General features: G+C 36.0%; 7 protein-coding genes across 7 annotated transcripts; 4 read left to right on the top strand and 3 right to left on the bottom strand.

Moving 5' to 3' along the window:
• Window positions 1-454: 454 nt before the first annotated feature.
• LOC115631998 (zwei Ig domain protein zig-8) lies at window positions 455-2,767 on the top strand. The gene is made up of 7 exons (XM_030528927.1): window positions 455-540; window positions 1,268-1,476; window positions 1,531-1,647; window positions 1,968-2,061; window positions 2,118-2,245; window positions 2,326-2,494; window positions 2,572-2,767. Exons 1-7 carry the CDS (start codon window positions 501-503, stop codon window positions 2,661-2,663), a joined length of 849 nt encoding a protein of 282 aa, XP_030384787.1. The 5' UTR covers window positions 455-500; the 3' UTR covers window positions 2,664-2,767.
• Window positions 2,768-3,584: 817 nt separating this feature from the next.
• Window positions 3,585-9,563, top strand: LOC115631997 (ral GTPase-activating protein subunit beta). The gene is made up of 12 exons (XM_030528926.1): window positions 3,585-3,991; window positions 4,413-4,632; window positions 4,738-5,136; window positions 5,192-5,452; window positions 5,528-5,599; window positions 5,669-5,803; window positions 5,858-6,401; window positions 6,467-6,684; window positions 6,967-7,113; window positions 7,282-7,845; window positions 7,901-9,269; window positions 9,343-9,563. Exons 1-12 carry the CDS (start codon window positions 3,800-3,802, stop codon window positions 9,455-9,457), a joined length of 4,236 nt encoding a protein of 1,411 aa, XP_030384786.1. The 5' UTR covers window positions 3,585-3,799; the 3' UTR covers window positions 9,458-9,563.
• A 960-nt stretch (window positions 9,564-10,523) lies between these two features.
• LOC115632000 (ER lumen protein-retaining receptor) lies at window positions 10,524-11,699 on the bottom strand. The gene is made up of 2 exons (XM_030528929.1): window positions 11,541-11,699; window positions 10,524-11,475 (listed from the first exon to the last, which is right to left on the bottom strand). Exon 2 carries the CDS (start codon window positions 11,411-11,413, stop codon window positions 10,775-10,777), a length of 639 nt encoding a protein of 212 aa, XP_030384789.1. The 5' UTR covers window positions 11,414-11,475; window positions 11,541-11,699; the 3' UTR covers window positions 10,524-10,774.
• On the top strand, window positions 11,539-13,795 carry LOC115631999 (phospholipid phosphatase 6). The gene is made up of 3 exons (XM_030528928.1): window positions 11,539-11,557; window positions 11,632-11,706; window positions 13,085-13,795. Exons 2-3 carry the CDS (start codon window positions 11,644-11,646, stop codon window positions 13,697-13,699), a joined length of 678 nt encoding a protein of 225 aa, XP_030384788.1. The 5' UTR covers window positions 11,539-11,557; window positions 11,632-11,643; the 3' UTR covers window positions 13,700-13,795.
• LOC115632001 lies at window positions 11,963-12,883 on the bottom strand. The gene is made up of 3 exons (XM_030528930.1): window positions 12,516-12,883; window positions 12,302-12,445; window positions 11,963-12,226 (listed from the first exon to the last, which is right to left on the bottom strand). The coding sequence occupies exons 1-3, from the start codon at window positions 12,809-12,811 to the stop codon at window positions 12,055-12,057; spliced, it is 612 nt and encodes a 203-aa protein (XP_030384790.1). The 5' UTR covers window positions 12,812-12,883; the 3' UTR covers window positions 11,963-12,054.
• A 227-nt stretch (window positions 13,796-14,022) lies between the features above and the next one.
• LOC115631681 (growth arrest and DNA damage-inducible proteins-interacting protein 1) lies at window positions 14,023-14,805 on the bottom strand. The gene has a single exon (XM_030528496.1). It carries the CDS (start codon window positions 14,781-14,783, stop codon window positions 14,082-14,084), a length of 702 nt encoding a protein of 233 aa, XP_030384356.1. The 5' UTR covers window positions 14,784-14,805; the 3' UTR covers window positions 14,023-14,081.
• Window positions 14,806-15,353: 548 nt separating this feature from the next.
• LOC115631771 (FERM domain-containing protein 5) lies at window positions 15,354-18,412 on the top strand. The gene is made up of 8 exons (XM_030528606.1): window positions 15,354-15,614; window positions 16,117-16,221; window positions 16,297-16,339; window positions 16,410-16,583; window positions 16,652-17,031; window positions 17,093-17,181; window positions 17,246-17,463; window positions 17,532-18,412. Exons 1-8 carry the CDS (start codon window positions 15,525-15,527, stop codon window positions 18,182-18,184), a joined length of 1,752 nt encoding a protein of 583 aa, XP_030384466.1. The 5' UTR covers window positions 15,354-15,524; the 3' UTR covers window positions 18,185-18,412.
• Window positions 18,413-18,926: the final 514 nt, after the last annotated feature.

The following is an 18,926-nucleotide window of genomic DNA, read 5'->3' as shown; positions in this document are numbered from 1 at the left end:
CACGAAACGAAAATTTACACTTATATAAAACTATGAACTAATAAAATTGAACATGTGATTGAAATGTGACTAACAATAAAAGTCATCTTAAAATGTACATATACACATATTGCTATTGTTCACATTAAAAAAAACTATGTTTTGGCTATTAGTTAAGGAAAATAAGCCTTTTGGTATAGAAGAAGAGATTAATTGGTACTAATTTTAATTTGAATTGCATGACATCAATCCCACATGTATAACTTACCATAGTATTTAAATGGCTTATATAAGCCGCAAAAATTAGCTTGGTAGTTAGCGTTAAGATTTTCAACTTTATTTGGGAAAAACAGTTGTGGGTACACTTTTGGGTGCATGCATCTTTTCAACCTTATACTGCGCATGTCGGAATATGAACAAATACACCGACGATTTTTTTCGCCCTAAAACTGCTCATAACAAAATATAGCAACAAGAACATAAAATGTGTGCTTAAAAAAGTATAATTTTAAGGATTCATCATGAAGAAGTCGTGGAACTTCAGGATAATTTTTTACATTCGTAAGTTTTTTTGATTGTTTTTGGTTATTTCATTATTTAAAAATCCATGTATGTATGTATAAACCGTTTCCTAAAATGAAAGCAGTGTTAAATTATTAAGCCTTATTGTGTGACTATATGTATGCATTTATAAACAATAGAAATTCTATTTTTTATATATGCAACACAAAATCTGAAAATAAATTAAAATTATATTATATTGATTCTATTTGGGTAACGAGAAACTACTATAGCTAATAAATACCAAGAAAGGTGACTGTTTATTGCAGAGGGAGTACTATATATGTATACTCGTACTTATGAAGCCAGCTTATTTTCATAGGTTACAGACTGTGTTGAATATTAAAATGTCATACATTTTAATATTTATATTTATCTTGGTATGTATCGCAAACAATATGGTCAAAATTAAATATACGTCAGGCTACCCTATTTTTGCATATTAATTTGCCGTCGAAAAAATAATATTTATTTTATAAACTAATTAAATATTTATAAACTATATAATATTTGTAAAGAATATTGTTAAGCATTGCTAAGCATTAATATCTGAGACGAATCGATAAAGCAATGTTCGTCTGTCTGTTTCAATCACAACGGAATTATTTTTTTATAATACCTATTCCCGCGCCCAAACGCGGTCATAAACGAAGTAAAACATTTCTGTTTTTATAAATAGTTATCGGTACATAAAAATAAATTATAATTAAGTTTTATATTTTTATAGTTTGTTCTAGAGAAATACTTTGTCAACATGATACTTTTGAAAACAATCATAACATAAATACTTCAAATTATGACGACCACATGGTAAAATTAAGCAAGCCTTTTGATAGAGGACCCTATTTTGATACGTCTGCAACAAAGAATGTTACATCTCTTGTGGGTAAAACCGGTCACTTAAACTGTCGAATAAAAAATCTTGGCAACAAAACGGTATGTAAACCATTATCTTCAAACTCTATACATAATCGAGTACATATTTTGCAGGTCTCATGGATTCGGCACAGGGACTTGCATCTTTTAACTGTAGCAGAAAGCACTTATACTTCGGACCAAAGATTCAGTTCAATTTATAATAAGCAAACCGGAGATTGGTCTTTGCAGGTATGTATCTAATTATTGCAGAATCTATCGTCTCTTTCCAAGCAGGTTTAATTATTTTAGTTGCAAATTAAATTTGCAAACCAACTTTAGAACTATCGGTTTTATCAGGGCCTATAAAAAGTGAATAGCAAAAATTGAACCAAGAAGTCATTTTTGCACATTATGATACTTTTGGATCGCATAAAACACTTTAGTGAATAACAGTATAGGTTGCGAGATAACTAACCCATATTAATAAGACAACATTTGCTTTTATCGCAAATTAGATTGTAATTCTTTGTTCCATATTTATAACAAAATCGAATATTTTTCTTTTAAAGATCAAATTCCCCCAAAAAAGAGATTCTGGAATTTACGAATGTCAAGTGTCGACGAGTCCTCCAGTTGGGTATACAATGGTTTTTTCTGTTGTTGGTATGTTCCTATACATTAAATGCGATAATAAGCCTTATAATTATTAACATTTTTAGAACCAATAACTACTATTCCTGGCGGCCCAGAGTTGTATATTGATTTGGGATCAACAGTAAATCTTACCTGCATAGTTAAGCATCTTCCAGATCCTCCTTTAACGGTTCATTGGACACACAATAATGAGGTTTGTACGGGTTAAACGTATGGATTTTGTTTTAAATTTCCAAACGCTACTTAATTCAAATATATACATTTGTATAACAGGAGATAAACTATGACTCACCACGAGGTGGCGTTTCCGTTATTACTGAAAAGGGTGATTTAACAACATCGTATTTGCTAATACAAAGAGCTAGAATTTCAGATTCTGGTAGATATTCATGCTTACCGTCAAATGCCAATGTGAAATCCGTCAACGTTCATATTTTAAACGGTAAGTATTATAAATTAATAAGAAGTAAAAGAATTGCGCAATATATTTACATCGGTTTTATATTTTCCTAAATCTAGGAGATCATCCTGCGGCCGTACAACGAGCTCCCACATTAAAATTATTTCATCTAAGTCATGTAATCTTGTTAATAGTTTATGTATACACATAAACAAATAATTACACATATGTATATGTACGTAGTATTAAGAGTGGCGTTAAAAGTAAGAATTTTTGTATGAGTTTAAATCTCTTGTGAATAAATTATACTGACGAGTAAAGAGCGTCAAAAGAAATCAAAATATAATAAAACTAAATTGTATAATACATAGTTAATAATTAAATCAAAACGAATATTAAAATTGTGTATGGCATAATTATTTCAGGATCATGTAATCATGCTTCACAGAAGTCATCATGGGCAGTCTATCGTAATATGACCATTCGACGGACAGTTAATTGATCGAACAAATCTCATAATAAGAAAGCATCTCATGGTATAGAATGACTTCGGTTAAGTGCTCAGACTGAGAAGCGCCTAGGACAGCGGTGTTTCGAATTGTATCATACAAATTCATTTCTACAAATATGAATAAAGTCTATTAAGCTATTGGTAATTAAAGGGTCAGTTAATGCTTTAAGTGAGCATCAGGGAGAAAAATATGTTGATTAAAGTCGTTTCTGTTACGAGATTTAAATTTTTTTGTACCTCAAACTTTCCCAAAATTAATCTTTGTTTGTTTTGACGTTGATTTAAGCAACTGTGAACATTTTTTTGGCGAAAAATCCAAACAGCTATTAAATGAAATCCAATTAAAATCTATAGCATTTTCTGCAATACTATTACTTATTCACATTTTTAAAGAGCAAAATATATTTTGAATTTATTTTAATCCATTAAAAGACAAATATAAATTACACGCAGAACTAGCACTACTACTATATCAAAATTAATATAACGAATGAATTCGCACTCTATTCGATTGGGAGAAATCGATGGTTATTTATCGATAATTTACTCTAACACAGGTGCAATAACTAGTCATATAAACTATTGTCATAAATAGAAGACAAAATTAATAAGGGCCGAGTAATTATAGACCTTATGAAGATTAAGAGTGAATTAATGCAAATGCCTTGGGTGATGCCTAAAATTATTATATGTGGAGCTTGCGAATATTAAGACCGAACATATGTATGTTAATATACACATAAACAAATACGGAAACTGGTTAGCTAAGACTGTTGTTGGTGATATGAAATATTTCGAATAAAGTGAAATTTTTTTTAATTAACTTAAAAACAATCATGTATTCAGAATGGGTTTCTCTATCAACCCAAATTGCCGCCAACAGTTGTGGGGCACAGTGTTACAGTGTTTTAAATAAATTTCCAGCTTCTGCTGGTCGAGAAGTGGCTGTTTCTGTTGTTAAGCAGCTGGCCACTAATTTAGGCATAACTCAAAATGCTGAGCCGAGTCATTTGGTCAAGGATGAGGAGGTGTGTAACTTCAGTAATATCCATAAATAAGTACATTGCCGCTCCATAATTTAAATATGATAATTGTTAAATATTTAAAATAATATAATATATATAATATATATATATATATATATATATATAAAATATATAAAGAATTTCCTACTACAGAAAAGTGTGTGATTATTATTTTATTTGGATAGTCTGAAAATGACAAACACCGCATTTACAGCGCCATTAAAATTTGGAAGGGTGTCAGTCCATGTATTTCGTTTGTAGGGAAAACCTGTAGCTTTATCGTTGTTGTTTTACTTGTTTTTTATATATAAAATGGTATTATTCACATCATTATTCCAAAAACCATATTCTATTGAGCGGCAGTGTAGGATTAAATTCACATCCAAAGAATCTAGTTTGATAACATACCAAATACTTACAACAGGTCAAATGGTGCATGGATGTAGTGTGCTTTGGACTCTCACTTCCCCTGCATGAGCACGAAACCATTAAAGATTGTGTAAACGTGTACTGCGAATGGTTAACTGCTCTGCACCCTCAGCCGCGTATTAGCGTTCCCAAGCCTATATGCGAAGACGCCAATTTATACGCCCGACAAATAATTAACCATTTTCATAACCTCTTCGTGCCGCGTCAGGGTGAATGTAAGTTAATTTTATTCGTAGATATTCAAGCTATATAAGTGTTAATCTGCCAATCTTCGAAATATTGCATTATCCTTAACGTTATTCTAATTTTACTGCGACCAGGTTCCGATATCATCAAGCGGCAAACTGTGCTTTGTCACCGCGTTTTACGCACATTACAGCAGACAGCACAGATCTCAACGCAAATGGATCGTCAGACTTGGGAAACGCTGCTGCTATTTCTGCTAGCCATCAATGAAATCCTACTAGCCCCTCCTGCTGTCAGAGATGACGTGGGAGATCAGCTGTGTGAGCGCGTAATCTCAGTGCTCTTCGAGGTGTGGTTATTAGCTTGTGTACGCTGCTTTCCTTCGCCGTCATTGTGGAAAACGCTACAGGAAGCGTGCTCATTCTGGCGCCATCGGATTGCTTTGGCAGACCAATGGAATCGTGTTAACATGGCATTAACCGCCCGACTACTTAAATTTAGCTATGGACCTACCTTCCCGCAAATAAAAATAGGTGAAAGTCTGTTTTAATTATTTATAAAGTTAAAATCAAAATCGTTTTTATATAGCCGAAGAAGATGCTCAACTCATACCAGCAGCTATGTCAAACGATTGCGTTGCCCAAACTTGGTATCGCTTTTCACGTATTATTGGCAGTCCAACAGCGTTGTGCTCGCCACATGGCATAAGTAAATCACCTCATTTCGTACAGTGGGCTCTTACTCTTGAAAAAGGCACTGAGACGCATCAGCATCCCTGCTTGCAACTCCTACCACAAATCTTTCTAAGTACGATGAAGGGCGTCTCCACCCAGATTGATGCTTTTCTTGGTAAGTGCTATGCATGCTTGAGAAAAAACCTTAATGATAATATTGTGTTTTAATATTTTCACTTTAACTTTGCAGGTTTAGGTAAAACTACCTTAAATACTGCATTAATACCAACGTCGGATCAACCCGCCGTTAGCACAACAATCTGTGAGTGTAAAGAAATGGTTGCATTCGATAATTCTTAACAGTTAACTTCTTTTTGGTGCGTTCCTATAGCATCAACTTCCATGATGGCCCGCCCCCTATTAGCGATTTCGCGGCCCAAAAGCAATAGTATTTTGCATTTATTTGGAGAATGGCTGTTCGAAGCAGCACATATAGGTGGCGATACATGGCTGTCGAATCGAAATAGTGAGATTTAATATTACTGTCTAAGTGGTTAAATGTTTTCAGAGTGTTTTATAGAACAAGTGTCTGAAGACAACAAAAGACCGTCATCCATGGTTATGGATCATCGTAAAGGATCAATCTCGTTATCCCAACCAAATTCCCTTAATGATGCATCGTCCCTACCACATACATTAACTATTGATAAATTCGAGTCCGGGCGTGCTGTTGCCATTGGTACTTTGTGTAAGATCTTTAGCTCAAAAAAGGCCGGTGAAGATATTTTGCCAGTTTATTTGGCGCGGTTCTACATTGCGTTGCAGCAGTGCCTGAAGATTACAGAGTCCCAGGAGTGCGACGAAATTTTGGCGAGTATTTTGTTTTACTCTGCAGATTTATTTCGCTTAGATCTGGATGGCATCAACGTGCTGCTTCCTGGCTTTGTAGCCGCGCTTGAAACAGTTCTACCCGACAAGGACTTACAGCTTAAGACTCACGCCATGATCTTCAATAAGACTGAGCTACGTCGATCAGCTATCAACATACTGCTGTCTATTTTAGTATTACCCTTGCATTATCAAATGGTGCCAATACGTGATTTGACAACGGGACCAAACGAAAAGTAGATTTGTCTACAGATAACAATGAAATAAAAACAATAACCATGCGTTGCTTCATTTGTTTTAGATTTTTTACCTTCATACAACTTCGAGGACGGCTAATTAACATACTAATGAACGCGCTACAGGTGGAGACCGATTCTCAAAACATCCATATGATGCTTGGGGGCTTAATGCTTTTGGTACAGGATTCTGTTACATTCGAAGAGACTGAAATTGGTGATTCGGAGAATTTCCAATGTACCAGCGGTACGCAACAGCAGAAATTAAATTCTTCTAGCTCTGGTAAGCTTTGTATTTATTGATCTATCTTGTAAAAATTTAAATTCAACAAAATGACCTTGATAAACTAATGATTAATTGATAAACAACCAACACAAAACCAAATGAAAGAATAATAATATAGAGAGTTAAACAACGTCATTAGTCAGCATAACATGCATATTTCGACGTTAATCAATGCGGTACCTTGTTGCCATTTAACTAAATTATTAATTGTTAAATTAATATTTAAAAATTTGTTTGTACGCTTTGTTGCCTATGTTATATAACAACCAAACTGTTTAGTTGCAGACAATGCTCATGGCCTGTTTGTGCGCGCTTCGTATTTGGTATGTCACCGTTTAATCTCATCATGGAGGAGCGACTTGAATGTTTCTCTGGCTGCATTGGAGTTATTAGCAGGCTTGGCCCGTATCCATATACGCAATACAGGTATATGCATTTATTATACAGACACACATCACAATTAGTAAAGCAGGATAAAAACGCGAATTTTGAAACTAATTAATAAATGCAAAGGGACGATAGGCTACCAAAAACACAACTGTTATGTTACAAACGTATGCTGGCATATAATATTAATAATAATAATCCTTTTAGACGCTTTAGAGTGCAAGCGTGTGGTTAAGTGGATCTGCGACTATATATGTTATCAGTGCTCGCGCCCTCCACCGGCACACAGTAAAGATCTACATAGCACCATAGTGGCAGCATTCCAGTGTACTGCAGCTTGGCTTATTCAGCACCCATATTTACTGCAACACAAGGACTGCCTGCAAACGGTGTTGGAGGTTGTTGAGCTCGGTATATCTGGTACAAAGAGTCAATGTAAGACTGAAGATAAACCAAGATTTAAGGATGAAAAAGAGCTTAAACCGGCATCTATGCGAGTGCGCGATGCAGCAGAGAATCTGTTAACAATAATACTTGAGCAAGTTGGCTACTTCCCTAGCGAGTGCGGATTTGAGTCAATATCTTCTTTGTTGGACGAGTTGGCGCTTATCAAACATTGCAACTCGCTTCCAGTTGGGGATAATGCGGGTGTCTGCAACCTAGAGCAAGCAATTCCGAAGTTTAAATATTTCGTTACTGAAAATTCGACAATACTGGCGCTGTTAGAAGAACCATTAGGCAATGATCAAGACCCGCAACCGACAATCACGTGTAAGTAAAAGTGGGACACACCCATATTGTACATACATAGCTCTTCCTTTTATAGTGCTCATCCGTGGACCATTTGGACGTCATGCATGGACAATGCAATTGCGACACCTGCCTCGCAGCAAGTCTGGCATAAAAAATAACGCAATTAATCCTGGCCGTCCGATTCCCATGAATGACATTACACAGCGGCCTGAATGTGATCAGAAAAACTATCCGGATGGCGTCAACAAGATAACTCCTTGTGTCGCCGACTATTCTATACCGCTCATCGAGCAAATCTGTAAACAGTATGGTGTCAAAAGCATACAAGAGCTGGAATCTATTTTGGAACATCAGAGCATTCACGAAAAATTGGCTTGGGCTGAATCTGATAACAGCGAAGACAGTCTCTCCCACGCACAGGAGTGCAGCCCACCTACTGTTTGCCAGGAGTTTCACGCAGCTCGTCTATTTCTATCGCACTTCGGCTTTCTGAGCTTTGAGACCAGAAATCCAAGCAGCCCAGCAGAGGCATTGGGAACATCCTCACAACGTCCGCTTACCGTACTCAGCACGGGCCAGAGTGGCTTCGCAGAGGATCTCAAGGCTCTGGATAATCTAAGCGCACGTACGCACGATACAGTGCATGTGTTCTACGTTAAGTCGGGGCAGATGAATGCACAGCATATTATAGGCAACATGACGGAACCGAACTCACTAGACACGCACTTTGGGAATATGTTGCAATCGCTGGGTTGGCCAGTGGTCGTGACGGAACACTCTGGTTGGACAGGATTTACAAATAGGTCGAGATCAGTAAAAAAAATTGCCGACACAGGCGAGCCGCAGCGAAGCAACGATAAAAACTATAGCGGACAACAGCGTGTTCTCTACTGGGCTGATGTTTCATCTGAGATAGCTTTCGTTGCGCCAACGGCCTGGAATATGCGGTTCACTGATGAAACAGAAAATTGCAATGACAATAAAGCTGCGGAAAATATTTGGATGCGCGGCAACAACAGCTTGCCCACATCTAAGCAGAACAATTTTTCTTTAGAGTCGGACACGAAAAACAAAGAGCCCATGCCGCCGACCCGTCGCAGGGCAATCGCTTCAAAGCCTTCGGTTGTAGCGCAGACGCCTCCGATAATTTTCTTAGTATGGCTGGAGAGTTTCGAGGATCACTTAAATTTTCCTTTGCAGGATCTCTTACCGTACACAAGTACTGGCGAAGAGCAACAGACAAAAGTGTCTGATTGCCATATCATATTTCTTCACACGCTCAATTCAGGTTTGTTGCGTGTGAAGCTGCAAGGACCACCAGGTCGTCTTAATTTTGCCATACCTTTGGTTGATGGCATGGTGCTCAGTCGACGTGTTGCTGGTAATTTAGTTCGACAAACAGCATTAAACATGTCCCGTAGACGACGGTTAGATAATGATAGGTGAGTCAAACTTTAACTGAAAAAAGTTAATCAAATATACATATGTATATTACTTTATTTCGATTCCATGCAGCTACCAACCACCACATGTGCGACGGCGTCTTAAGGTGCAGGATATTACGCAAAAGTACAAAATGGACTTTAGCGAAGCTGAGATCCTGGCACATTTATTTGAACACACAATATAGCTGATATATTTCTGATTTAAGCCCCTTTTTTAAATTAGCTCTTAATCTGCATTTTAAAAGTGCTTAGCTCAAAAAAAAATAAAATAAACAAAATATTTATTTCTTTTATGGATGCAGTTTTTTTTCTTAAAGCGATTTGTTGGAATCTGTATCCATAAATGTATTATTATTCCGTGGGCCTAAACTAATTAATCATTTTTAGATTCTTCTACTTCTTGGGTGATGGGCACGATTCCGGTTTAATGTAATTATCCAAGATCGCTGTCGATCTGGCCAGTAAAAGAGGTGTTATCTTTCACCCCATTATGTATACATTGAAACGTGATATTTGAGTGACAGTTGCCCATTCTGAGTCACGACTGTTAATTAAAGAATATCCAAAAAGACATCTGAGTAAATAAAACATATTCTTATACCGATGCATTGGGCATATTTCATTTGGTATGAAATAGGTATGTACACAAAATGATCAGCCTGACGGGATCTATCTCCCAGTTTTTAAGCGAATATGTGCAGGTTAAAAGTAGCAAGATTGGAAAACATTTACTGCAATATTTTGTTTCTGAACAAATTTGAAATAATTAATAAAAATGCGTTGTAAAATGCCTGTTAAAGGTACATTTGCACTTTTGTTCTTTTTCTTAAAATTTGAGTTCAAAACAAAACAAAAACAGCCGGACCGGACGTAGCGTTATTGGTATTGATTGATCGCGGAAGACGTTCTAGCTAACTTTTAAGATTTGGTGATGCTTCAGTTGCGATAGGCTATAAGGACACACCGCATAGACTCTATTTTAAATGATTTTTATTTTGTTGTTAATGCTACCTTTGTAATATGTTGTAATATTACACATGACTTAAAGTGGACAATTATTGAAGTTTAACTTGGCAGTCGCACTTGAACTTGGTTTAATTTGAATGATTTATAAATTATTATCTTAAATATTTTGAGTTTTATCATTTTGTGTCACAAAATACGAGGTGCGACAGAATGTAAAATTGTAAATAGGCAACCGATTCCTGGTATTTTAAATGTATTAATACCGTAATAAATAAATACATTTTGTACATTTTCGTATGCATGTATAATTATTGAGTTTTTGTGTATGTTGCATAAAGGTTGGTGTCACGACTGATTTTCAATAAATTTTTTGCTTTATGTAATTACAAACTAAAAATAATGACGCAGTGAAAAGCAGTCCACGCTCCACTACAAGCTTTTCTGATATTATATTAATTTACCGCCATTCAACATTGCATTGCATCTGAAGTAAAACTGACGACGCCGGCATGCTTATGGAATTATAAACGAGCAGCTTATGCCGGTAGCTGCAGTTTTTTGCCCTTGAGCACTTTGGTAATGTATAAGTAGAAGAAATCGCAGTACAGAATAGTCTGTACGATGCCAGCGAAAATTGCGATTAAATCATAATGAGACTCCACCATGTAGCGGTATACCCAGTTCAATAGATATAGTGCACGATAAGATCCCAAAGCAAACAGATAATGGCTAGTTATGGATTCAGCCTCGCCCGTCTTGCTTACTAAAAACAGCTGCGGTAGAATTGCAACGGACTCCAAGTAGATCGAGAATGTCCAAAGCACTTCCATTACAGTAAACTCGTGGTTAATGACCAGGGATAGAAGAGCACATGGTATAAGCAGGAACTCAATACGGAAGGAGTCATGGTTATGGTCGTAGGTGGCCTTGAACTTTACGTACATCAAATAAACTGTGGCACCAGAAGCAGCCAAAAACAACACCTTCATAACCGAATTGTAGAGACTCACATACGTGGTAAAAAGGTCCAAATACCGTGTCAAGTAAACCGCGGCAAATAATATCTGTGACTTGCCGGATATGCCGGCACACGATCTGGTCTTCCATATCTTCAAAAGCAATATTATGATGGCAAATACATGCGACAAATCGCCAGCAAATCGAAATATATTCATTTTAATTTATATTTCTGTATTTGATAATGTGAACTGTATCCGTGTTCGTTTCCTTGTATTTACTGAGGTGGATAGAAAAAAAAGCTTGTCACAATTGAGTTACATCAAAACACATTAATATACATACGTTTGCAAATTTAATATGTAAGTTTTCTAGTTGATAAAACTTTTTTATTTTGCCAACGAGCTTAACTCCTATGATTCGATGCCTCCTCTAGCTTCTACCTAGAATGTCAGCACAAAAGAGAAATACAAACGGAGAGAAGCAATGTGACGTGGCCGCATATGTGAGCGTGCGTGATTGTTTATGAACACTTCAGGGCTGGACCATCGATACTTTACGTCTTAAGAATATACAGGTTTTCGATACTATTGATGCAAATTTTAAATATGAGCGTCAAAATAGCAGCGATACACGACGGAACTGCATATATGTATGTACAAATTTAGTAGATATACGAATAGATAGAAGTGTGGGTTGACTTGCAAGTCCCAAAATAATATTGAAGAACGAGAGGAAAGTTCCGAGGAATTCATGAAGTTGATGTTTTTCTTACTGCCTCCAAGACAAAAATTCTCATTTGTTTTATTTGTATATAATTTATCTTATTACGTTATGTAGAAAATATGCGCATAGATTTTCAAAACGATTTCAATGCAGTTCGATTCTGCAAAGACTGCAGTCCATTCACTAATAAAGCAACATTATAACGCAGGCGATCAAACATTGTCAATGGCAACTCCAGAGTTCGGTGCTCTCCATTATTTAAGTTGAAGTATAACACTATAGTGGGGGTAGATACTTGTGCGACACTACAAGCGATTTATTGGTAAATATAAAAACAATAAAATTGGATAAATAGCTGGGATTTGAATGCAGATACATACCAGGTAGCCAACGAGATGTTTATACGCCATTGCATGCCTATAATTTTGGGTCTGTCTATTTTGGTTTCTGCAAGGCTTCTACTTAGCGTGGCCCGATAGTTAAATAGGACATTGCAAAGATCATCAATAAATTCATCTGGAAACCTATTTGCATATATGTACATACATAAATATATATTTTCATATATAGATATACATATATTTATATACATACTTTAAGTCTTTTAAAAACTCTCGAAATTCGTGGTCCATCACTCCACCCTTTGGGCAGCGCAAAAAACTTTGCATTGTCGTTAGCACCATGGAGAAAACTTGACAAAAATTTTTTGGAATCTCATGTCGCGCATAAAGCTTATTTAAAGCCAGGTCCAAAATTTCAGGAGAACATTTTTCGGACTCCAAGTAATGCACCGAGGCTTGAATAAGAGCCCGAAGTAAAGGTTTCGTTAGTTGGGGAATGCAACCATTGTATGGTCGTATATCCCGCAAAGCGCGATACTTAAATGACATGCCTTGTCAATACTCAATGATTGCACACAAAATCTATTTGTTTTTCTTTGCACAATTTGTAAACATATACACGTATGCATTCGACCGTATATTGGAAAACCCATCATGTTTTCTATCGATATTAATATAGCAAATAATATTGTATAAATTATCGATTGCGACTACAAAAGGTAACTATCGATAGTGCACCGGTTCCAGCTCAAGATATAACAAAAAATGGTCGGTGGAGATTAATTAAAATGTACTAATTTTTAACACGTCTATTCATTTCAGTCCGGTTCTACAACCATGCTTCAATATTTACTGGAGATTGATAAGACAGCTACCAAAACGGTTGTTTCCTTTTTGTTGAAATTCGCATCAATTAAATCCTTAAGGGTTCATTGTAAATTTCTTGAGTATTCATGCGATGGAATCGTTTGGCTGGCGTCCTGGACTGCATTTATCTGGCTGGTCAATTCGAAGAATCTGTTTCAAATGCAGTTAAATATGTTGATTGGTCTGTTATTGGACATTGTTGTTGTTGCTTTACTAAAAGCAATTGTAAGACGAAGGCGTCCTGCAGTACCCAAAGATACATATACGATTGGTCCGGATAAATTCAGCTTTCCATCAGGGCATGCATCGAGAGCTTTTTATTTACTTTTTTTCTTTACAAAATTATATTCTATACCGGTGGTATTTTGGATGCCTCTTACAGCATGGGCTGTAAGCGTGACGCTTTCTCGACTTATTTTGCAACGGCATTATCTTTTAGATGTTCTTGCTGGAACAATTATCGGCATTCTTGAAGCAATTTTCCTTGGACTCATTTGGATCAGCGAAGAATCTGCTTTAAGCATTATTGGATTTGTATCCGAAGACAATGTACCCGGTGGGCCAGAGTAATGCAGTATAGAAAACAAAGAAAACGATTAATATGTATGAAAACATGCGTGATATATGTACATATATAAATAAATAAAATGACTCGACTTTTTTTTATATAGCTTTTGTAATGCGGGAGGGTTTCACACTATATATAATTTTCGTGATCAAGAATACAGTCGAGTGCGTCACTCCCACACGGTTTGTTTATGATTACCCTCCAAACACAAAGTAATACAATTCCGTGAATCAGCAGCACAGTACTATCTATTGTGGGCCGGAATAATGCAGTATAGAATATAAATGGAATGATTGTGTACATTTATAAATAATACACACAATAATACAGTTCCGTAAAAGTTTATAGACGAAAAGTATATAATAGAGTTTACAAGTTTATCATTTAAGGCATTTTTTCGACTAGTTTTGCTACCATCATATCCTCCTTAGCCTTTCGTTTAGCTTCTTTGTCTTTACGTTTGCCTTCCTTCTCCTTTAACTGCAGCATTTCCTTAAATCGTTCATCGCGGGGATCTACTTTAAATCCAAAATGCCTTCGCACCTCTTCCACCATTCGCTCCTTCCGTTCTTTCGCTTCTTGAGCTGCAGCTTCTCGCTTTGCTATTTTTGTAGTTAACTCAGATTTCCACTGTTCCAGTTTATTTAATTTAATACGTAGTCCGTTTTCACGGGCTTTTATTAATTCTAGTTTATTAGCTTCTTGGGTATTAACAATTTCTCGCAGTTGCTGTAAGTTATAAGGTTGCGCAATCCGGTCCAATTTATCCAATTTTGCTCTGTCGATGACCGAATCAAAGCAAATTTTCGGATCAACATTACTATTGTTCCCGTATAAGCCATATAGTTTTCTCTGATATTTTTCTGTTGCGTGTATCCAAGTGTGAGGTGTTTTGTAAGGAACTGCTTTAGAAAGCACATTTCTGTGATCTCTCCTCAAGCCAGATTTATCAAATCTTGTGGTATCCGCATCTGCAATAATTTCATTTGGAATCGACGGCGAGAATAATACATTCCCAGATAAAGTTGATATAAATTTGGGGCGCACGTATTTCAAGGCGCCAACATTATATTTTTTTAGATTCATTCCAAAAGCAGAATAAAATATGTAACACAATCTGAACCCTTAGTGGGACCAAATATGTGTTATTGAAAATACTAAAAAAAAAAAACACTATCCAGTCAACACAATACTTTTTATTTCTGTGTGTGATTTTAATTTGCAACAGATTTTTTGCTCAATAATACTACTTTGTGACTACACATAAAATTTAGACACCAGCTCGTTTCATCATTCAGCATATTCTTTGGTATTCTATTGGATATGTCAATTTTTGTCTCTTTTGTCAAATGAATCACCTTCTAAAAAAAAATAATATTGAATCTTAATACTGGATGACACTGAAAGTATGTCATTTTTTGCATATTTATGTATGTTCTTCTTAACCTTTTTGGTATTAAATCAATCAATTTGAAAAATGAAATACATACCGAAAAATTGGCGGCGATACTCGAATACTTAAGTAAGGCGCTTGACATTATTTTGTACTACTTTTCAACGACTCTTTGACAGGAGTTCGAAAACCCACCCCTGAAAAGAGGTAGGCGTAGGGCACTAAAGGACATTGTCGGCAACTATCTTTGAAATTGCTTAATACATATTTGGTAAACATCTCCTTTCTATTTAATTAACAAGATATTTATAAAGGCGCTATAAGACTACAAGGCGTAATAAAATAACGAAAATTACAGAGATGGATAAGTAAAATAGAAGTAATTCAATAACATTGCAAAAGTCGATATCCCCTTAAACTTCAGATTATAAAAAATGTTCAAAAGTAAAAACGAATGTAATATTATATATAAATGCACGGTCCGGCTGCTTGATGATTCCGATGTGTTAGAATGTGAATTTCAGGTATGTATGTGTGTTACATTCACAGGAATTCGTATTTATGCAAACGAAGATACATACTTGTACGTATAATTTACATTAATGTATGCAAAACGCAAAAATGTAACGAATGCATTACATTTTTCTTCTACTGAATTTCAAAAATTTTGTAATTATCTAGCAATCTTGCACAATAAGAACGCTTTACGGAATCTCAAAATGTAGCAATATATCGTTGTAACGTAACAGATACCTTATTTGTGTACGCAGTACAAATGTATTTTAATTATTTCCTCAACTCAAATTTGGCAATAACATCCCGTTAGAGCTTATGTGTCCTCGTGTTAAATTTTATCATGATATATCAAATGTAAAGAAAGTTATAGCCATAGTTGTAAGAATTTCGGCTATAAGGTACTCAGGGATTCATTTAGAATACTCCCTTTTCTAAAAGACATAGGATATACAAAATGAATCTTATATGCTTTTAAATTTAATTAATTTACAACTGTATTAATTTTTTAAGCCGTCCCACAAAGGCATTTACTTAGTTGAGTACCTATGTGAGCAGTTAAACATAAAAGAGAAGGACTACTTTGGCCTGCGTTATGTGGATAATGGAAAACAACGAGTAAGTCGATATTGTATTGAATGTACTTGTAATAATATATAATATATGTACATACATTGATGTTCTTTTTGACAGCATTGGCTTGATCTTGCAAAATCAATTATAAAACAATGTAAAGGTAAATCCCTTTTTTTTTACAATTATATATTAAAGAAATTTATATGTTTTTTATGTTTTTGCTACACTAGATATAGACCCTATGCTATTTTCGCTTCGAGTGAAGTTCTATCCCGCGGATCCATTTCGCCTGACCGGTAATGGTCGCCTGGTGCTGTATCAGCAATTAAAGAGAGATTTGCGACATGGTCGATTATACTGTTCTTTAGGAGAGGCGGCAGCCTTGGGTGCTTTAATAGTTCAAGGTATCCAGAGTATTGGTGTCTTTAGTTTACGAATTTATTTATTTGAATTATATTTATGAATATTACAGAGGAACTCGGAGATTTTGATGAGGCTATACATATAGACGACTATGTTTCATCAATTGACTTGGCTTTACGACAGACAGAGAATCTTGAAAAGAAAATAATGCAATTGCACAAGAAACGTGAGGCTGGTCAGGATCCATCTGTTGCAAGGGATGAGTTCATGGGCATCGCCCGCGGGCTAGAAACTTACGGCATCGACCCTCATCCAGTCAAAGACCATCGCGGTTCTCAGCTGTATATTGGTATAAATCATTCGGGCATTAGTACATTCGTAGCTGGTAAACGATCGCAACACTTTCGTTGGAACGAAGTGCATAAGATCAACTTTGAGGGTAAAATGTTCATTGCTCATTTAAGCTACACTGATGCTAGTCGTGAGCCAGTAAGTTTAGCATTGCGTAAATGGCCAAATTATCACATATTAACTATCAATTTTGTTTCAGAAAAAGCATACAATTGGTTTTAAATGTCCATCAGGCGCCGCTTGTCGATATTTGTGGAGATGTGCAATTGAACAAATGTTGTTTTTCACGTAAGCAATTTTCTATAAAAGAACGCAAGAGCGTTGTTAAATATGTTGGATATATACTTCACAGCTTGCCTAACAGCCAACACGTGGCGGTTGTTTCTGGTGGAGGTTTCTTCTCTTGGGGGACCAAGTTTCGTTACACAGGAAGAACAGAACGTGAAATTCTGACGGAATACTGTGAGAGGTTACGTGAACAAAAGATGACCCATTCTGCAGCAAGCAATCGTAAAGCCAGCAGTGTGCCAGCAACACCCTCTAGTCCACAGGGCGACTTAGCACAAATACGTAAACTATTGCAGAACGATTGCATTACATCTACAAAATATTTATATATACTTGCCTTTTTTTGTCAGGATATAGCAGCTTACCACGTTCAACAATGTCTGACCCGCTGGGCTGCACTATAGGCTCAAAGAACCTTATTTATGGCAGAAATGCACACGATATGAATGTCGGCGCCAATGGTGGTGTTCAAATGCCTAGCCTTGAACCCTTATGTGAGGAGGCGCGGCTACGTTCTTCGAACATAGATGGCCTTAACCACACAGCGAGTGAGTTTCCAGATTACACGTATCGCGATGACATGGAGCAGTCTTTTACGGAGAGAGCCTACTCGGATAGCTCTGCGAACGCACATCAACAGCTCGATCACCATTACGGCCCCCATGAACAAGTGTATTATTCGTCCAAGCAATATTGTGGGCTACCAAACGCAGCCTTTAATTCAGGTGCTTCCATAGGCATTTCAACATCAAAATTGACGCATAAAAACTCCATCAACAGTTCCAAGAACTTGCGAAAATTCCATTTACTACATGCATTTATACCATCAGTTATATTTGTAGTTATAGCTATGACCGGCACTGCCGTTTTTATCATGGAATCAGAGTCCGAACTTTTTGAGCACGTACGAAGCATGCCAGAAATGTTAAGCTTACGTTACCAGTACTATCAGCCGCTTAAGGAGTTTTTCCTGCAAAAGTTGGGCCGAAGCCAAAACATGTAAGAACATTTCGAAAGCCTTTGTATTTCATATGCATGTGTTTTATTTAGCTTAAAAGATACGGCTTGTTAAATCCTGATTTTATAGACACGTATGTATATGCATAAGTATGTATATACATACTTACATGTGTAGTTAAGATGAATATTGATTCAGACTATGTTGTATATTTTAAAATAATGCTTTTTGGAAAATCATATGTTTCTAAGCCATTCCCAAAGATATCTTTAATTTTTATTTTTAGTACTAAGAGATAAGCCAAATACAACAACCATATTATCAATATGCTGCTGATATACATACAAACAGAGTTCGTATTTTCAACCTAAATATGTTGTCCTCCGGTCAAGTTCAAACCCAACATTCCCTATACAAGTACACAGTTCCAGCTCTATTTAATATGAATTAAGTTGATCGAATTAATAAAATGTAATTTTTTGTAATTTTGTAACTCTACTAGGATGTTTTGTTTTTATTTCAAAAACCGAGGGGTGAAGCAGTTTTTCAAAAAGGTCGTTAAAGGTGTGTAATATGTATGTATACTCTACTATACTCTTTAAAAAATACAACATCATTTAAAAATAAAAGGTGACGTATAAAAACTGAAGAAAAACAAGCAGAGTTCCGATTGCGACCGAGCTTAAAAAGACAAAATACATGCAGTTGTCGCCAGCCAGGAACACAAGTAGATTATGCAAAAACATAATATGTACACATAGTGCGTGTATACTGTTATAGCGGTCCG

This window comes from Scaptodrosophila lebanonensis, unplaced genomic scaffold (assembly GCF_003285725.1).
Source record: "Scaptodrosophila lebanonensis strain 11010-0011.00,11010-0021.00 unplaced genomic scaffold, SlebRS2 tig00001412-arrow-pilon, whole genome shotgun sequence".
Classification (NCBI taxonomy): Eukaryota; Metazoa; Arthropoda; class Insecta; order Diptera; family Drosophilidae; genus Scaptodrosophila; species Scaptodrosophila lebanonensis.
This window is presented reverse-complemented; position numbering and strand designations above follow the sequence as displayed.